This window comes from Arachis hypogaea, chromosome 19, assembly GCF_003086295.3.
Source record: "Arachis hypogaea cultivar Tifrunner chromosome 19, arahy.Tifrunner.gnm2.J5K5, whole genome shotgun sequence".
Taxonomy (NCBI): domain Eukaryota; kingdom Viridiplantae; phylum Streptophyta; class Magnoliopsida; order Fabales; family Fabaceae; genus Arachis; species Arachis hypogaea.
This window is the reverse complement of record NC_092054.1, coordinates 63,424,547-63,441,661: the sequence shown is the minus strand read 5'-3', so window position 1 is coordinate 63,441,661 and position 17,115 is coordinate 63,424,547. Positions and strand designations below refer to the sequence as shown.

The window sequence follows — 17,115 nt, the reverse complement described above, 5'->3', positions numbered from 1 at the left end:
TAATTAATTAAAAGGATTTGAAAAATTTTGAGATATGATTTTCAAAAAATGGAGAGAGAGAAAGTGGTTAGGAAGTTTTGAAAAAGATATGTCTTAAAATTAAAGATACTTGTAAGAAAATAAAAAAAAATAAATAAAAGAAAAGATTTGAAAAAGATATGATTTTAAAATTTTAAAGATTGAAACATTCTCAACAAGAAAATACCAAACTTAAAATCTTATAATCAAATTAATAAAATAGGACAAGTAATTCAAAAATTATATATAAAAATAAATAAAAGAAAAATATTTTGAAAAAGTTTATAAAATATTTTCGAAAAATATAAGAAGAAAATTGAAAAAGAATTTGTTTTGAAAAAGATTTGAAAAGATAAATTTTTAAAATTGAAATTTTAACTTAACTAACAAGAAACTACCAAATTTTAAAAATTTTGACTAAGTCAATCTAAGGAGTTCGAAAATGATGAGTAAATAAAGGAAAAGATATATTACTTTTTCTTTAATTTAATGAGGAAAGAGAAAAATAATAAAATGACACCAAACTTAGGATTTTTAGATCAAAACAAAGAAAACAAACAAGAAAGCTTTGAATGTCAAGATGAACACCAAGAACACTTCGAAGATCAAGATGAATACCAAGAACAAATTTTGAAAATTTTTAAGGAATAAGGACACAAAACACCAAACTTAAAAATTTTTATATTTTGGACACTAATAATTCGAAATTGCACAAGAAAAACAAGGAAAGACACAAAAACAAGAAAAACTAAAGATCAAACAAGGAAAATAAACAAGATCAACTTGAAGATTAAGAAAGAACTAAGAACATGTAATTCGAAAAATTAAAGGAAAATAAAAACATGTAATTGACATCAAACTTAAAACATGAAATTAAACTTAAACAGAAGACTCAATTATTAGTTTATTGGTTCTTATCTATTTATTTAGAAAATTTCAAAAAAAAATCTAGAAAAAGAAAACAAAGATTTTAAAATTTTAACAAAAACAATAAAAGAAGACGCAATTTTAGTGACTCTAAACCAAAAAAAAAGATAAATTTTTCCTAATCTAAGCAACAAGATGAACCGTCAGTTGTCCAAACTCGAACAATCTCCGGCAACGGCGCCAAAAACTTGGTGCACAAAATTGTGATTACACTTTTCACAACTCCGCACAACTAACCAGCAAGTGCACTGGGTCGTCCAAGTAATACCTTACGTGAGTAAGGGTCGATCCCACGGAGACTGTCGGCTTGAAGCAAGCTATGGTTATCTTGTAAATCTTAGTCAGGAGATTAATAATAAAAATGATTTTGTTTATGAAAAGTAAATAACATGAAATAAATGGTACTTGTGATTCAGTAATGAGGAACAGGTTGAGGTTCCGGAGATGCTCTGTCGTCTGAATCTCTGCTTTCCTACTATCTTCTTCTCCAAGCACGCATGGCTTCCTTCAATGGCAAGCTATATGTTGGTGGATCACCGTTGTCAATGGCTACCATCCGTCCTCTCGGATGAAAAAATACCAGGCACAGTTTCTGTATGACTAATCAACTGTCGGATCTCTCGTCTCGGATGAAAAATACCAGGTACAGCTACCGCATGGCTAATCATCTGTCGGTTCTCACTTGTGTCGGAATAGGATCTCTCTATCATTTTTCACACTGTCACTGTGCCCAACATTCGCGAGTTTGAAGCTCGTCACAGTCATTCCGTTCCAGATCCTACTTGGAATACCACAGACAAGGTTTAGACTTTCTGGATCTCAAGAATGCTGCCAATTGGTTCTAGCCTCTACCACGAAGGTTTTAATCCCATGGACTCGGTCTGTGGATTAGAGACCCAAGAGATACGCACTCAAGCTGTCGCCCAATGACTATGTTGAGCTTAGGTAGAACGGGAGTGGTTGTCAAGCACGCGTTCATAAGTTCGAGAATGATGATGAGTGTCACGGATCATCATATTCTCTATATTGAAGTACGAGTGAGTGTCTTAGAACAGAATCAAGCGTGATTGAATAGAAAACAATAGTAATTGCATTAATCCATTGAGACACAGCAGAGCTCCTCACCCCACCTATGGGGTTTAGAGACTCATGCCGTAGAAAATACAATATGAGATGTAAAATGTCATGAGTTGCAAAATGAATCTCTAAAAGTAGTTTTTATGCTAAACTAGTAACTTAGGTTTATAGAAAATGAGTAACTAAGTGCAGATAGTGCAGAAATCCACTTCTGGGGCCCACTTGGTGTGTGCTTGGGCTGAGCATTGAAGCTTTCACATGCATAGGGCATTCTTGGAGTTAAACGCCAGCTTGGGTGCCAGTTTGGGCATTTAACTCCAGTTCTGGCGTTTTATGCCAGAAAATGGTCTCTGGCTGGCGTTTTACGCCAGTTTGGGCCATCAAATCTCGGACAAAGTATGGACCATTATATATTACTGGAAATCCCAAGATGTCTACTTTCCAAATCAATTGAGAGCGTGCCAATTGGGCTTCTATAGCTCCAGAAAATCTATTTCGAGTGCAGGAGGGTCAGAATCCAACCGCATCTGCAGTCATTTCTCAGCCTCTAAATCAGATTTTTGCTCAGGTCCCTCAATTTCAGCCAGAAAATATCTGAAATTACAGAAAAACAAAAAAACTCATAGTAAAGTCCAGAAATGTGATTTTTTCATAAAAACTAATAAAAATATAATAAAAAGTAACTAAGACATACTAAAAACTACCTAAAAATAATGCCAAAAAGGGTGTAAATTATCCGCTCATCAGCTAGGTATTCTTGGGAAAGCTTGGATGAGGTCGAGCAGGCCTTTGTCAATGTGTTAGTGGAAAATTGGGGAGAGCCTCCCCATCTTGATACGAAAAAGTTTATAGGGGATCCTTCCCTTCTTAAGGCTGAATTGGGTATGGCAACTTCTCTATATTTGTTTATTTTTCCGATCTATACCTTTCTTTCTTGCGACTTGATTTCGCTTTTTTCTTTTTGCAGAGATGGTGAAGTCTACATATTCAATGAAACACTTCCGTCGAGCTAAGAAAGCAACTTGTTCATATCCTGGGTCGAGCTATCCGACCTGGGATGATTGGTGACAAAGCGACCGACCTCTTCAGGTCAGGCTACCCGACCTCTTCTCAAAGAGGTCGGCCAAATCGACAGGAAAGCCCAATAAAGGGCCCAAATAGAGGAACACGACCCAAATCCAAAGGCAGTCCAAGCCTATGGAGATAAAGGCGGTTCCCTTGAAGATAAGCTGACCTCACCCGAAGATAAGATAAGATAAGATAACTAACTTATCTTATCGGAAAGGTCAGCCCACACTACTATAAATACACTGGAGCACCCAGGTATAACTCATACTCTGATTCTACAATAAACCTGCTTAATACCTGTGCTAACTTAAGCATCGGAGTCTCTTGCAGGTACCCCCCACCCTCCGGTGACCAAGGATCAGCAGTGCAGTCAGCCAACAAGTCAGACACGACAGCTCCAGCCGCCACTCACCAGCCGGACACGTCGGCACTGACCAGTACAGAAGATCTCAACCGAGATCGATCTCCAGTTTCAGGTAACCCTCGAAACATTTGCGCCGTTGCCGGGGAACCTGGAAGTCATCCCATCACCATGGTGGATGAACAGGATAATGACCACAACTCAGATTTAGAAGACAGAACGCCGCACAAAAATACGGGTGCCACACCAAAGGACACTCAGGAATCTAACAGAGACAAAAACTCATCACATCCGGGAGTAATAGAAGCACTTCAAGATCGCCTAAAGCAACTCGAAAAAGAAAGTCAGTACCAGCAAGAAGTCGGCAAGGATCTACAAAGAGAGGTAAGACGACATCGAGAATTGAAAGATAAACTCCTACAACTTGAAGCCGATCTCAAAGCAAAGGCTACCCGGACCACCCCTGAGGACAACTCTCGCAAGGATCAAGACCCCTTCACTAGGGAAATCATGAAGACCAAAATCCCTAAAGACTTCAAACTTCCGGATATGACTTTGTATGATGGCACTACAGATCCCAACCATCACCTCAGCAACTTCAGAAGCAGAATGTACCTCACCGACGCCTCAGACATCGTTCGCTGCAAAGCTTTTCCAATGACTCTCACGAAGACAGCAATTAGATGGTTCGACAACTTACGTCCTAAGTCCATCTCAAGCTTTGACGACCTAGCCAAAAAGTTCTTGGCCAGATTCTGCATCCAAAAAGATAAGGCCAAGCACGCCCCCAGTCTACTAGGAATCAGGCAAGGAGATCGGGAAAGTCTTCGCAACTACATGGAAATATTCAACAAAATATGCCTAGATATACAAAGCTTGCCAACAGAGGTTTCCGTCATGGGCCTCATCAACAACTTACGAGAGGGACCTTTCAGCCAATCTATATCAAAGAGCAGGCAGAGAAGTACATCAACATGGAAGAAAATTCCCGACTTGGGGAGGCCTCGAAATCCGGTTTCACCTACCGAGATAAAGATAAAGAATCCAAGAAGAAGGAAGATCGAACGGGGGAAAAAATAAAAAAGTATCATAATTACACCCCCCTTCGGGTGTCTCTGGTGGATATTTACAAAGAAGTCTGTAACGCAGAAAAGATACCCCCAGCTCGTCCATTCAAAGGCAAAAGAGGAGGAGGAAATCGGAACGAATACTGTGAATATCATCAGGTCCGAGGACATTCCACCAACAAATGTTTCGATTTAAGAAACATCATAGAAAAATTAGTAAGAGAAGGAAAACTAAATCGGTACCTGGCCACCCGAGATGATGAGCAAAGAAAAAGACGAAGGGATGAAGATGTCGGATGAGCTGAGTAATCACCTCGTACGCCAGAAAGACATGTCCACATGATACACGGAGGATTTGTAGGAGGGGGAATCTCCAAGTCATCCCGTAAAAGATATCTTAAAGAAGTATATCATGTCGAAGGGAAGGAGGAAGCACCCGACATCCCTGCAATCACATTCACCAAAGAAGACGCATCAGGTGTCATCTCAGGACACAACGATCCCATGCTCATCACCATCATACTGGCGAACGCCAATCTCCACTGCACATTAATAGACCAAGGGAGCTCCGCCGACATCTTATTCAAAACTGCCTTCGACAAGCTCGGCTTAGAAGAAAAAGAGCTTAGAGCATACCTGAACAGCCTGTTCGGACTGGACGATACCCCAGTACAACCACTGGGATACGTGTCACTACATACAACCTTCGGAAAAGGGAACCAATCCAGAACACTCAAGATAGACTACATCGTGGTCGATGTGAGTTCAGCCTACAATGCCCTAATAGGTCGGACAACACTAAATCAACTCGACGCAATATTCTCAACACCACATCTATGCATGAAATTCCCAACTACAGAAGGGATAGCTACAATAAAAGCAGATCAAAAGATGGCACGCCACTGTTATAACGAAAGTCCAAACCTCAGAGGCAGAGGAGAAGAGTTCCATACAATTGAGCTTGGTAGAGTTCAGAGACGAGAAGAACTCCGTCCACAGCCCGAAGGAGAGGTAGCGAAAGTTCAGATCGGAGACACCTCAGACAAGACAACTAATATTGGCACGATCCTGAAAGGAAACGCAAAAGAATTACTAGTACAGTTCTTACGAGATAATGTCGATCTCTTCGCATGGAAAGCTGCAGACATGCCAGGCATAGACTCCAAGCTAATGAGTCACAAGTTGGCAGTCTATCCAGGATCTCGGCCGGTACAGCAGAGACGAAGAAAACATGGGCCAGAACGATCCCAAGCTGTGGAAGAACAGGTACAAGCACTACTGGAGGCAGGATTCATAAGAAAAGTCAAGTACCCACTATGGCTAGCTAACGTCATCTTGGTGAAAAAATCAAATGGGAAATGGCGAATGTGCACTGACTACACCAATCTCAACAAAGCCTGCCCAAAAGATCCTTACCCACTCCCAAGTATCGACGCTCTGGTAGATGCTTCATCCGGATATAAATACCTCTCGTTTATGGATGCATATTCCGGATACAACCAAATCCCCATGTATCCACCAGATCAAGAAAAGACCTCATTTTTAACACCAAAAGCAAATTACTGCTACATAGTGATGCCTTTCGGTCTCAAGAATGCAGGAGCTACGTATCAAAGGCTAATGAATAAAGTCTTTTCAGATCATATCAGAAAAATCATGGAAGTCTACGTAGACGACATGTTAATAAAGACACAAAGCGAAGAGATATTACTGACCGACCTGGCTCAGGTGTTCGACACTATAAGGAAGCATGACATACGACTCAATCCCGCAAAATGTACCTTTGCAGTAGAAGTGGGCAAATTCTTAGGTTTTATGCTCACACAAAGAGGAATTGAAGCAAACCCGAACAAATGCCAGGCCATACTCAACATGAAGAGCCCGACTTGTGTCAGAGAGGTACAACAACTCAACGGGAGATTAGCAGCCTTATCCAGATTCTTAGCAGGATCAGCAATAAGATCCCTCCCCTTCTATGCCACTTTAAGGAAAGGAAAGAAGTTTGAATGGACAATGGAATGCGAGCAAGCCTTCCAGGATTTCAAAAATTTTCTGGGACGACCACCTATCCTAACTCGACCACGAGAGGAAGAACCACTCGTATTATACCTTCCAGGCTCACACCATTAAGGTTCGGACCAACCAGCCCATAAAAGGGATACTACAGAAAACAGATCTAGCAGGCAGAATTTTATAATGGGCAGTCGAGTTATCAGAATTCGATCTCCAATATGAAGCTCGGACCGCCATCAAATCACAATACTTGGCTGACTTCATCGCATAATTCACAGATACCCTGGAAACCCCCACAGAATGGAATCTCTACGTGGACGGGTCTTCAAATAAGACTGGAAGCGGCGCAGGTGTGATAATAGAAAGCAACCAAGGAACCCAAGTTGAGCTATCCCTCAAATTTGGGTTCCCGGCCTCAAACAACCAAGCGGAATATGAAGCATTACTAGCTGGTTTGAAGCTGGCTAAGGAGGTGGGAGCTCAAAAACTCAACATCTTTAGCGATTCACAAGTAGTCACCTCACAAATAACAGGGAGCTACCAAGCCAAAGATCCCACCATGAAAAAGTATTTGGATAAAACTAAGGAACAGCTCGGACAACTCGGGGAATATAAGATCTGCCACATACCCGTGAACAAAATGCCCGAGCTAATGCACTCTCAAAACTAGCCAGCACCAAACCAGGGGGCAACAATAGAAGCCTCATCCAGGAAATGCTGCAGAATCCATCAATCTCAGAAGAGGAAAAAGTCCTAGCCATAACAAGTCAGGATCAAGGATGGATGACCCCCATAATTAATTACCTCAAAACAGAAACACTCCCCACAAATAAGAAGGAGGCAAAGAGGTTAAAACGGGAGGCTCAGTACTACACCATCATAAACAACACCCTATATAAAAGAGGGATTTCAATACCACTACTAAAATGTGTGCCGACCTCCAACACAAGGAAAGTTTTAGAGGAAGTACACAGTGGCATTTGTGGTAATCATCTCGGAGCACAAGCTCTCACAAAAAAAGTACTCCGGGCGGGATTTTATTGGCCAACTCTACAAAAAGAAGCTACAGAGTATGTAAGGACATGCCCACCATGCCAGAAACATGCCAACTTTCACATCGCCCCACCAGAAGAGCTCATCAGCATAACCTCATCTTGGCCATTTGCAAAATGGGGACTTGATCTCCTCGGACCTTTCTCCCAGGGATCAGGACAAGTCAAATTCCTCATAGTAGGGGTAGACTATTTCACAAAGTGGATCGAGGCAGAGCCCCTAGCCAACGCCACTGCTCAAAGAAGCCGGAAATTCCTATATAGGAGCATTGTCACAAGGTTTGGGGTTCCATATTCCATCACCACGGACAATGGCACCCAATTCACAGATGCAGGCTTCAGAAAGTTAGTAGCCGATCTGAACATAAAACACCAGTTCACCTCCGTCGAACATCCTCAAGCCAATGGACAAGTCGAAGTTGCCAACAAAGTCATATTGGTTGGGTTAAAACGGAGACTGCAAGCTGCAAAGGGAGCTTAGGCCGAAGAACTTTCACAAGTCCTATGGGCGTATCGAACAACGCCACATTCCACCACAAACGAATCACCATTTCGACTAGCATACGGAGTGGAGGCAATGATCCCAATAGAGGTCAAGGAAGGGTCACCTAGAGTAGTCCACTATAATGAAGAAGCCAATTCTCAACTTCAAAGAGAAAAGCTCGACCTACTTCCGGAAATCCAAGAAAGTGCCCGGATCAGGGAAGAAGCGCTAAAGCGACGAATGGCTTCGAGATATAATCAAAGGGTAGTGCCAAGAGGTTTCGCTGAGAATGATCTCGTCCTAATCCGAAATGACATTGGAACAACTCGACCCGGAGAAGGAAAGCTGGCAGCAAATTGGAAAGGACCCTACCGAGTCATAGAAGTACTTGGAAAGGGCTACTACAGACTGTCCGAACTCAATGAACGAGAGCTTCCCAGATCATGGCACGCCTGCAACCTAAGAATGTACTATAGCTAGAGAAGGTAAAAGATCTCGAACGAACTCTTTTTCCTGAAAAGGTTTTTTAATGAGGCACCAAGTCGAGATTCAGAAATTATCCAATTTAAAGGGATGAAAAACTCCCGCATGTATATATTTGCACTTGCTTTTAAATAATATATATATTTAGATATTCTACAAATTTTCAAGATGCATTAATCTAAAGCATTCATCGTCCGATTATAAAGCAACAGATCGGCAGAAAGTGAAAAACAGATTCACTGCACGATCACGATAAAGACCAATAGAGATGAAAACGCGATTCATCTAAAAGTCGAACAAACAAAGATAAAAACCACCTTCTACAAATCGGCAAAGATGAACACAGAATAATGCAAGCAGTTATCGAGTTATCCAGAAATAGAACCTGACGAGGTCTTATGGATTGCTAAATAATAACTTAAAGACTGGCCGACGTTAAGAAGTCAGACCGAGTCAACCCAAGTTATCAGCAAATCGCTGGAAAGAGGTCTGGCCAATCCTATAAAAGAGGAATTGCTATAACTTAGAAGAGATCGACCTAACGAAGTCGGTCTCCTACAAAAATAAGTTATATAAGTAATCCCTGAAAGAGACCTGACAAAGGTCTAAGAAAGAGGATTACAAAATAACTTAGAAGAGTTCGACCTAACGAAGTCGGTCTCCTACAAAAATAAGTTATATAAGTAATCCCTGAAAGAGACTTAACAAAGGTCCAAGAAAGAGGATTACAAAATAACTTAGAAGAGATCGACCTAACGAAGTCGGTCTCCTACAAAAATAAGTTATACAAGTAATCCCTGAAAGAGACCTGACAAAGGTCCAAGAAAGAAGATTACAAAATAACTTAGAAGAGATCGACCTAACGAAGTCGGTCTCCTACAAAAATAAGTTATATAAGTAATCCCTGAAAGAGACCTGACAAAGGTCCAAGAAAGAGGATTACAAAATAACTTAGAAGAGATCGACCTAACGAAGTCGGTCTCCTACAAAAATAAGTTATATAAGTAATCCCTGAAAGAGACCTGACAAAGGTCCAAGAAAGAGGATTACAAAATAACTTAGATGAGGACGACATAAAGAAGTCGACCTCCTACAAACAAGTTATATAAGTAATCCCTGAAAGAGACCTAACAAAGGTCCAAGAAAGAGGATTACAAAAATAACTTAGAAAAGGATGACGTAAAGAAGTCGACCTCCCACAAACAAGTTATTAAAGTAGTCTCTGAAAGAGACCTAGCAAAGGTCCAAGAAAGAGGACTGCAAAAGTAACTAAAACGAGGACCAACATAAAGAAATCGGCTATGGATTGCTAGAAATACAAGCAAGAGCGAGAAAACCGAGAAACAAGTTGGACCCGCCCATCCACGACCTCAAAGGAGTCAACCCGCAAGCAACAGGTGCAAAGCGATCCAAAGAGGCCGAGAAGCAAGGCTCCAACATCTCCAAAAAGTGCTAAGACAAGTGCAAACGAGCATGATATAAAATACAATATTATAACGAGCTTCAGGGTCAGCCCCAAAAGCTTGAAAACTACTTGTTGTTTTTTAAAAATAAAAGTTGCTAAACAAGCAACCCAAAAGAGTATCCACAGTCGAGCAAAATATTCAAACTACAAAAAAGAGTTCAGAAGCCCACAAGCCGGGCTATTTACACAAAATATCCAAGAGAAATCAGCAAAGATCGGGAGCCTTTTCGGCAGCATTAGTACAAGGAGAAGGAAGGCGAGTCTGAATAGGCACAGCATCCACGGTTCTATCATCCCGGTTCAGAATCTGGCAATCCGGATCAGACACAAATGGAGGAACTGAAGAGGTTGACACTTTGGCAGAAGACGCAGGGGGAGGTTCAACATCATCATCATCCTGGTCATCAGGGACAATCTTACCATCCCTCACAACATTATCCAGGCTTAAAAGAGTAAGGTCGGCCTCAGGAGCAATAATCCGAACCTGCTCCTTCAGGTTCTCATAGGCAGCAGTTACGCTGCCAACAAGATGACCTTGGAGCTCGGAGTAATCAGCTCGGGCATTCTCCAACTCCTCCCTCAGGCGTACCACCTCCCGATAAGATGTAACATAAGCCGTGTCCTCGGCCAACCGCACAGAAGCCGCCAGAGCAAGGGAACTCGCCTTTTCGTTCTCCAGATCCTTCTCCAACTTGGCTACCTTTACCTCAAGCTCTTCCTTCAGGCCCTTCATCTGGTCGAACTCCTGTTTAGCCTCCTCCATAAATTCTTTGGTGGCATGGAGAGGAAGATTTTGAGCAGTCCGGTACAAGGCAGCCCCCATATATGCCATTTTAACACTGTTTCGGGTCATAAAATTCAGATGGCGAAGGATTGACACATCATCCATGGAGAGGGTACCGTAGGGACCGATTTGCTGATCTACGAACTCGATTGCATTAAAATCAGGGGCGTCAAGGTTAAAGGCCTCAATTGTTTTCTGTTACTTGTTGGGAGGAGCACCAGAAGTAATGGCGAAAGTCTGTGGAGGATCAGTCAGACGAACTCGAGGAGTGGGGATCACCTTCCTCGGCCCAAGAGAACTCGGCACAGGCGGCTTCACTGGAACTTGAGAAGATCCCTCTCCGGCCGCCTTGGCCGAGATGTTTTGAGCAGCAGCAGCCTTCTTCGCCTTCTTGTAGGCCTTCATGGAATCATTATTTTTCGACATCTCTGAAAATACAGAATCAACCATAATGATGAGCAACCTAGGAGAAGAAGAACTAAGAAACAAGTATAGAAACAAGTCAGACAGTACCCAAAGCAGTCCGAACCAAAGATGGATCACTCAAAAATCTTTTTGTATTCAGATGGGGTGGTTCCCCCCACAAATCTTCAAGAACAACTACAAAAGCCCGCTCAACCTCATTAAGCATCTCCCATGTATAACGTGACACTCTCACATTCTTTTGCCACTCTAGAGGAAAAGCAAGCTCGTCATTCTCATCAAGAAAAAAGGGGCGGACCCCCTCAACAGCACGGACTCGGAAGAAATAATTCTTAAAATCTTTAAAAGACTCATCATACATGGCAAAAACTTTATGCCCCTGGGCCGATCTGAAAGAAACCCAGGAAACTTTCCTTTTGGAAGAACCGCCAGGCTTGGCCGAGACAAAAAGATAGAGGAAAAGAGTTTGAGAAGGTGTTATGCCTAACTCTTGGAAAAGCAGTTGAAATATCTTGATAAAACCCCAGGAATACGGATGAAGCTGGGATGGAGCAATGTTACATGACCACAACAAGTCGGTCTCGAAAGCAGTAAAAGGAAAGGTAATGTCCAACTGGCTGAAGAAATATTCATAGGCATAGAAAAAGGGACGCTCCCCCTCGACAGAAGTAGGAAAACAAGCCCTCTCATCAGAGTCAGGAGCTACAAGCTCATAATCACTCTCCCGAACACTGTTACCACAAATCCTATGACGTTTCCTCAGCTCTACACAAAATTCAGTATCCATGACAGAAACACACATTAGGACAAGGGAGTCCAGCCAATCGGACATCCCCTCGGGAACTTTGGAAGACATCTCTACAACGTTATTGCGAGAAGACATGAGGACAACTAATCCTACAAAAAGAAAAGAAGATTGGATTACTAAAAACTATCTCGGAGAAGGGGCAAAGCAACTCGACTAATATGATACAGACGAACAAACAGAAAAGGAAAACCCCAAGACTCAAACCAAAGTCCTGGGGCATCCTTTGGAGGCAGTGACAAAGCAAGGTTTCAGGAAAAATCTACAGCTTACGTCTCGGCATCCCCCAAACAAAAAAAAATAAGATTTCAAACAGCAAGCATTTTCATAGGAAAAAGACAAAACACAAAAAAGTACAAAAAGTCATCAAAGCCACTATCTTTTTACAAAAAGCTACGACAACACCAAACATGCCAAGCAGAGAACCGTCAAAGACACATCCTTTTCTCCAGAATCAAACAAAAACCATCATCGAAAGCACAAGCAGAAACGGTGATAACAGGAAAAAGCCCTAAAAGCATCAAGCAACAGGAAAGACGAAAAAATTCACACAAAAGACGAAGAAACTCCAGAACACGCAACAATCAGGCGCAGTAAAAGCAGAAAGATCCAAACTTTCTCCAAGAAAAATCAAACTCAGACATAAAAAAATGATAGAAGAGGAAAAATCAAACCTGGAAAATAGAAGGAAACCTCAAAAGAAAGCTGAATAGCAAGAAGCGACAGAGCCACCCCTCGAACGGAAAAAAATTCTCCGGAAGAAAACGGAGGGAGAAACCCAGAATCACTCCTTTTCCGCAGAAAGCGGTAGTAGAGTAGGCGTCGCAGGAAGAAACTGTGAAACTCTAGGGAAAAATAGAAAACGAGAGAGTAAAGGGAGAAGTTACAAAGAGGAACGAAGAAGAGAAACCATTTCTGATGGCAAAGTTCAAAATAAAAACCAAGGGAAACGGGGCATTTGAAGCCAATTAATGAGGGTATTAAACCCTTGCATGTTCCCAAAGCGCCGATATAAAAGCACGCGCTTTTAAAGGAAAATGTTCCACATTCAAAAATGCTCTACAAAGAAAGGAATCGACAAAATGCTTGAGTTCGGCTTCACTAGAGAAGGACCGAAGTCAAGGACTCGACCTCAACAAAAGACCGAGCTCAAGCAGGGGCACTGTTCATATCCTGGGTTGAGCTATCCGACCTGGGATGATTGGCGACAAAGCGACCGACCTCTTCAGATCAGGCTACCCGACCTCTTCTCAAAGAGGTCGGCCAAATCGACAGGAAAGCCCAATAAGGGGCCCAAATAGAGGAACACGACCCAAATCCAAAGGCAGTCCAAGCCTATAGAGATAAAGGCGGTTCCCTTGAAGATAAGCTGACCTCACCCAAAGATAAGATAAGATAAGATAACTAACTTATCTTATCGGAAAAGTCAGCCCACACTACTATAAATACACTGGAGCACCCAGGTATAACTCATACTCTGATTCTACAATAAACCTGCTTAATACCCGTGCTAACTTAAGCATCGGAGTCTCTTGCAGGTACCCCCTACCCTCCGGTGACCAAGGATCAGCAGTGCAGTCAGCCAACAAGTCGGACACGACAGCTCCAGCTGCCACTCACCAGCCGGACACGTCGGCACCGACCAGTACAGAAGATCTCGACCGAGATCGATCTCCAGTTTCAGGTAACCCTCGGAACACAACTGCTGTGCAAAACATCTCGGCGAAGGTTTCTGGAGAAGGATCTACCCAAGTTCCTCCTAAGAGGCCGATGATAAACCTCGATTTTGTGGTTTATCTTGTGCTTATTTTGGGAGATTTTATCAATATTTCTCACACTTATTCGCAAGACATGCATAGTTTTGTGTTCACTTCTCAATATTGCTCCATGATGGAAAACATGCTTATTTTACCTTAAAATTGCCATATTTTAATCCTCTTCTATTGCCATTCGATGCCGTGATGTATTTGTTGAGTAATTTCAGGAATTATAGGGTAGGAATGACTTAGAAGAGAGGGAGAAAACATGTACAAAAAGGAAGGAACATGAAGAATTGAAATCTTGGAAGAAGCAGCATCGGCGCGCCCGCGCACCACACGCGCACGCGTGGATGAGGTTGGCTGGAAGTGGCGCGCAAAGATGGACGCATTCGCGCGGATCAGAAGATTCTCATCGACGCACACGCGCACGCATGGCGCGCACGCGTGGGAAGCTGCACGTGACCTCATTAAAGGAAATCATGCCTGGCGATTTCTGAGGCTCATCAGGCCCAATTTCAAGCTGTTTTTGCATGGAAAAGACCCAATGATGCTAGGGGAAAAGGGGGGATCAATCATTTTTACACTAAGACACAATTTTAGAGTTTTTTGGGTTCTTTGATTATTCTAGAGAGAGAAACCCTTGTTCCTCTCTAGATCTAGTTTTAATTTGATCTTCCCTTGTTGGATTGTGAACTGAATCTTGTTAATTACTAGTTTTAGTTGTTCAATTTGAATTCCTTGTTACAATTTTGCTTATATCTAGTGATAGTTTTATGAATCCTTGTTAATTGTCATTTTATACCCATTTCATGAATGTTGTAAATCTTGACTTGTTGATATTACATTGATGCATTCTATGTTTAGCTTTGTTGTTTGGATGATTATATGTTGATAATTGTTAGTGGGTACTTGTAGATTTCAATTTAATTGCTATTTTGAACATGCCTCTTGTTAATGCTTACCATGTGTTTGATGAATTGTTTACTTTGATTATGGAGTAGTCTTCTTTACTCTTGGCCTAGGTCAAGGAAATTGGGTAAACTTGAGTCATTAGGTCTAATGGATTTGATGATTTGGGAACCCTTGGTGGTCAATTTGATACTCATTGATGCCAACCCACTACTAATCTAATTAGTAGGTAGGTTGGGACTTATGGGTTGATGTGATCAAAGCTATTTGACGTACTTCAAGTCTAGGGGTAGATATTACGTACTTAAGACTTTTGGAAGTAGACTTAATGAGCTTGGTTCCTCATAATTGTCAAGATATGGTTGTTAGACAAGGATGGTGACCTCAATTCCCATGCCTAGCCGAGAGTTGCTTTTATTATTCATATTTGAAAACCAAATTTCTCAACTATTTGCCTTAGTTATAGTTACTTGTTTGGTTTATAATAGAATTAATTGGAATGTTACTTGTTCATTGGAATTGCTTATGTTTCGCTTAGTTAATTGAATTAATTTGTTGCAATTTAAGATTACTTGCTTGTTAAGATTTCCATTTATTTTCATGCTCATAACTCACAACCCCGGATTTCTAACCAGTGTTGAAGCACATGTTTGCCCATTCCTTGTGAGACGACCCGAGGTTTGAATACTTCGGTTATTTCTATTGGGGTTGAACTTGTGACAATCAAATCCCTCTTCTAAATTTGACACCCGAGGATTGTTGTTGGTAGAGCTATACTTGCAACGCAATCTTATTGAAGAAAATCTTTACCAATACACCCTTGGGGAACTCCGTCAACCGACCTCAGACACTACTGGGCCGAGAAAAATCATCCCAAATCCTCAGGTTTGTGTGATTCCTTTTGCTCCTCTCCAGTCATCCTCTGGTACTGCCTCTTCTCCTATTGTTGGTCCTCCTCCTAAAAAACAGAAGACTGTGGATCCTTATGACTTGGACGCCCCTGATTTTGATGTTGTGGGGTTTGTTGATAATCAAATTGCTCCTTATGGTCAACTTCTGATGGATGATGTGTCCATCCTTCACCATTTGAATTTTATTACTAATAACAGTATTCGGATGGCCCATATGTGAGCAACTCTATTCCGTACTGTTCAGGGCTCCCCGGTCCATGCGACGAAAGCTTTTCTTCAGGATGCCAAGTCAGAGTTTAATAGAATTAAAGGCTTGAAGGATGAACTGGATGCTAGGGTGGCTAAGCTAGAGCTGGATTTAGAAAAGGAGAAGTCTCGAGCTGTCGAGGCTGAGGCGGCTGCAAAATTAGCTGAGGAGATGACGAAGAAACATAAGGAAAGTTATACCCGCACTTACGCCGAGGTGTTGGAGCTGAAGGAGAGGCTTGAATTTGCTCTTGTGAATTACGCCGATCTCCAGGGCCATCTGGTAGATACCGTGACGGGTACTTATTAAATCTAAAGGCACAAGTCCGAGTTCTTGCTCATGAACTTGACTTGACTCTCTTTAGCCTGGACAATGTGGTGGAAGATGGTAAAATAGTGCCTGCCCCGGATGACGAAGATGATGGGCCTCCTCCTCCTGCACCACCAGCCAAGGCATCTACAGCTACAACTTCTTCAACTCCTTCTACTGAGGTCGAACATCCGAACCTGATCCGGATTGTCAAATTCTTAATCGGGATGATGGGACTGTGGACGCCACCCCTATGAACATTGTTCATCCGCCTTCAGCCACAGATGCTGCTACTGGGGAAACCTTGGACCCCCTATGATTTGTTTTGAGTTTTATCTGTACAGCCTAATTTATGGGCTTTTTAAACTCTATTTTTTATGAAGGTAGACTTCTTTGACTTTTAGTTGCTTCTATGCAACTTAACAAGACACTTTTAAACTCTTGAGGCTTGCCTTTCAGGTGGCCTTTTGAGTCTTTTAAATATTTTTATTTTGATGTGTATATTTCTATACTGTCCATGTCTTTGCCACTTTTGTAGATCTTTATAGAGCATTGGTACTCAATTGTCCAACCTCATTTTGATTAGATCTTTGTTTAGTCCATCTTTTGTTCGGGGCGAGATGACCTTTGGGGCTAACTTCGTCCGATAACTTTTTAGCGTTCTGGTAGAACCCCTTTTTTAGTTAGTCTGGACAATTTCGATAGCCTTGTCGTAGAGCCATGGCTTTTTAGGCTAAACTATATCCCTTTTAGCGCACATTTTTCGTATGTCCGACTTCACTAGTCGGTCCAAGCTGTAGGTTTCGTTGGTCCGACTTCTCTTATCGGTCCAAGCTGTAGCTTTTGTTGGTCTGACTTCTCTTGTCGATCCAAGCTGTAGTTTTTGTTTGTCCGACTTCTCTTGTCGGTCCAAGCTGTAGCTAAGTTATTTTTAGTATTCTATTTTTAGTCA

At 41.9% G+C, this 17,115-nt stretch overlaps 1 protein-coding gene across 1 annotated transcript in view; it reads left to right on the top strand.

The window, feature by feature from the left end:
* The window catches only part of LOC112775087 (uncharacterized), a 49,981-nt gene extending 33,818 nt beyond the window's left edge, over nucleotides 1-16,163 (top strand). Inside the window, exons 8-9 of the mRNA XM_072228430.1 lie at nucleotides 15,466-15,764; nucleotides 15,852-16,163. Coding sequence (XP_072084531.1) covers nucleotides 15,466-15,764; nucleotides 15,852-16,163 — 611 coding nt within the window. The remainder of the gene's footprint in view (nucleotides 1-15,465; nucleotides 15,765-15,851) is intronic.
* Nucleotides 16,164-17,115: the final 952 nt, after the last annotated feature.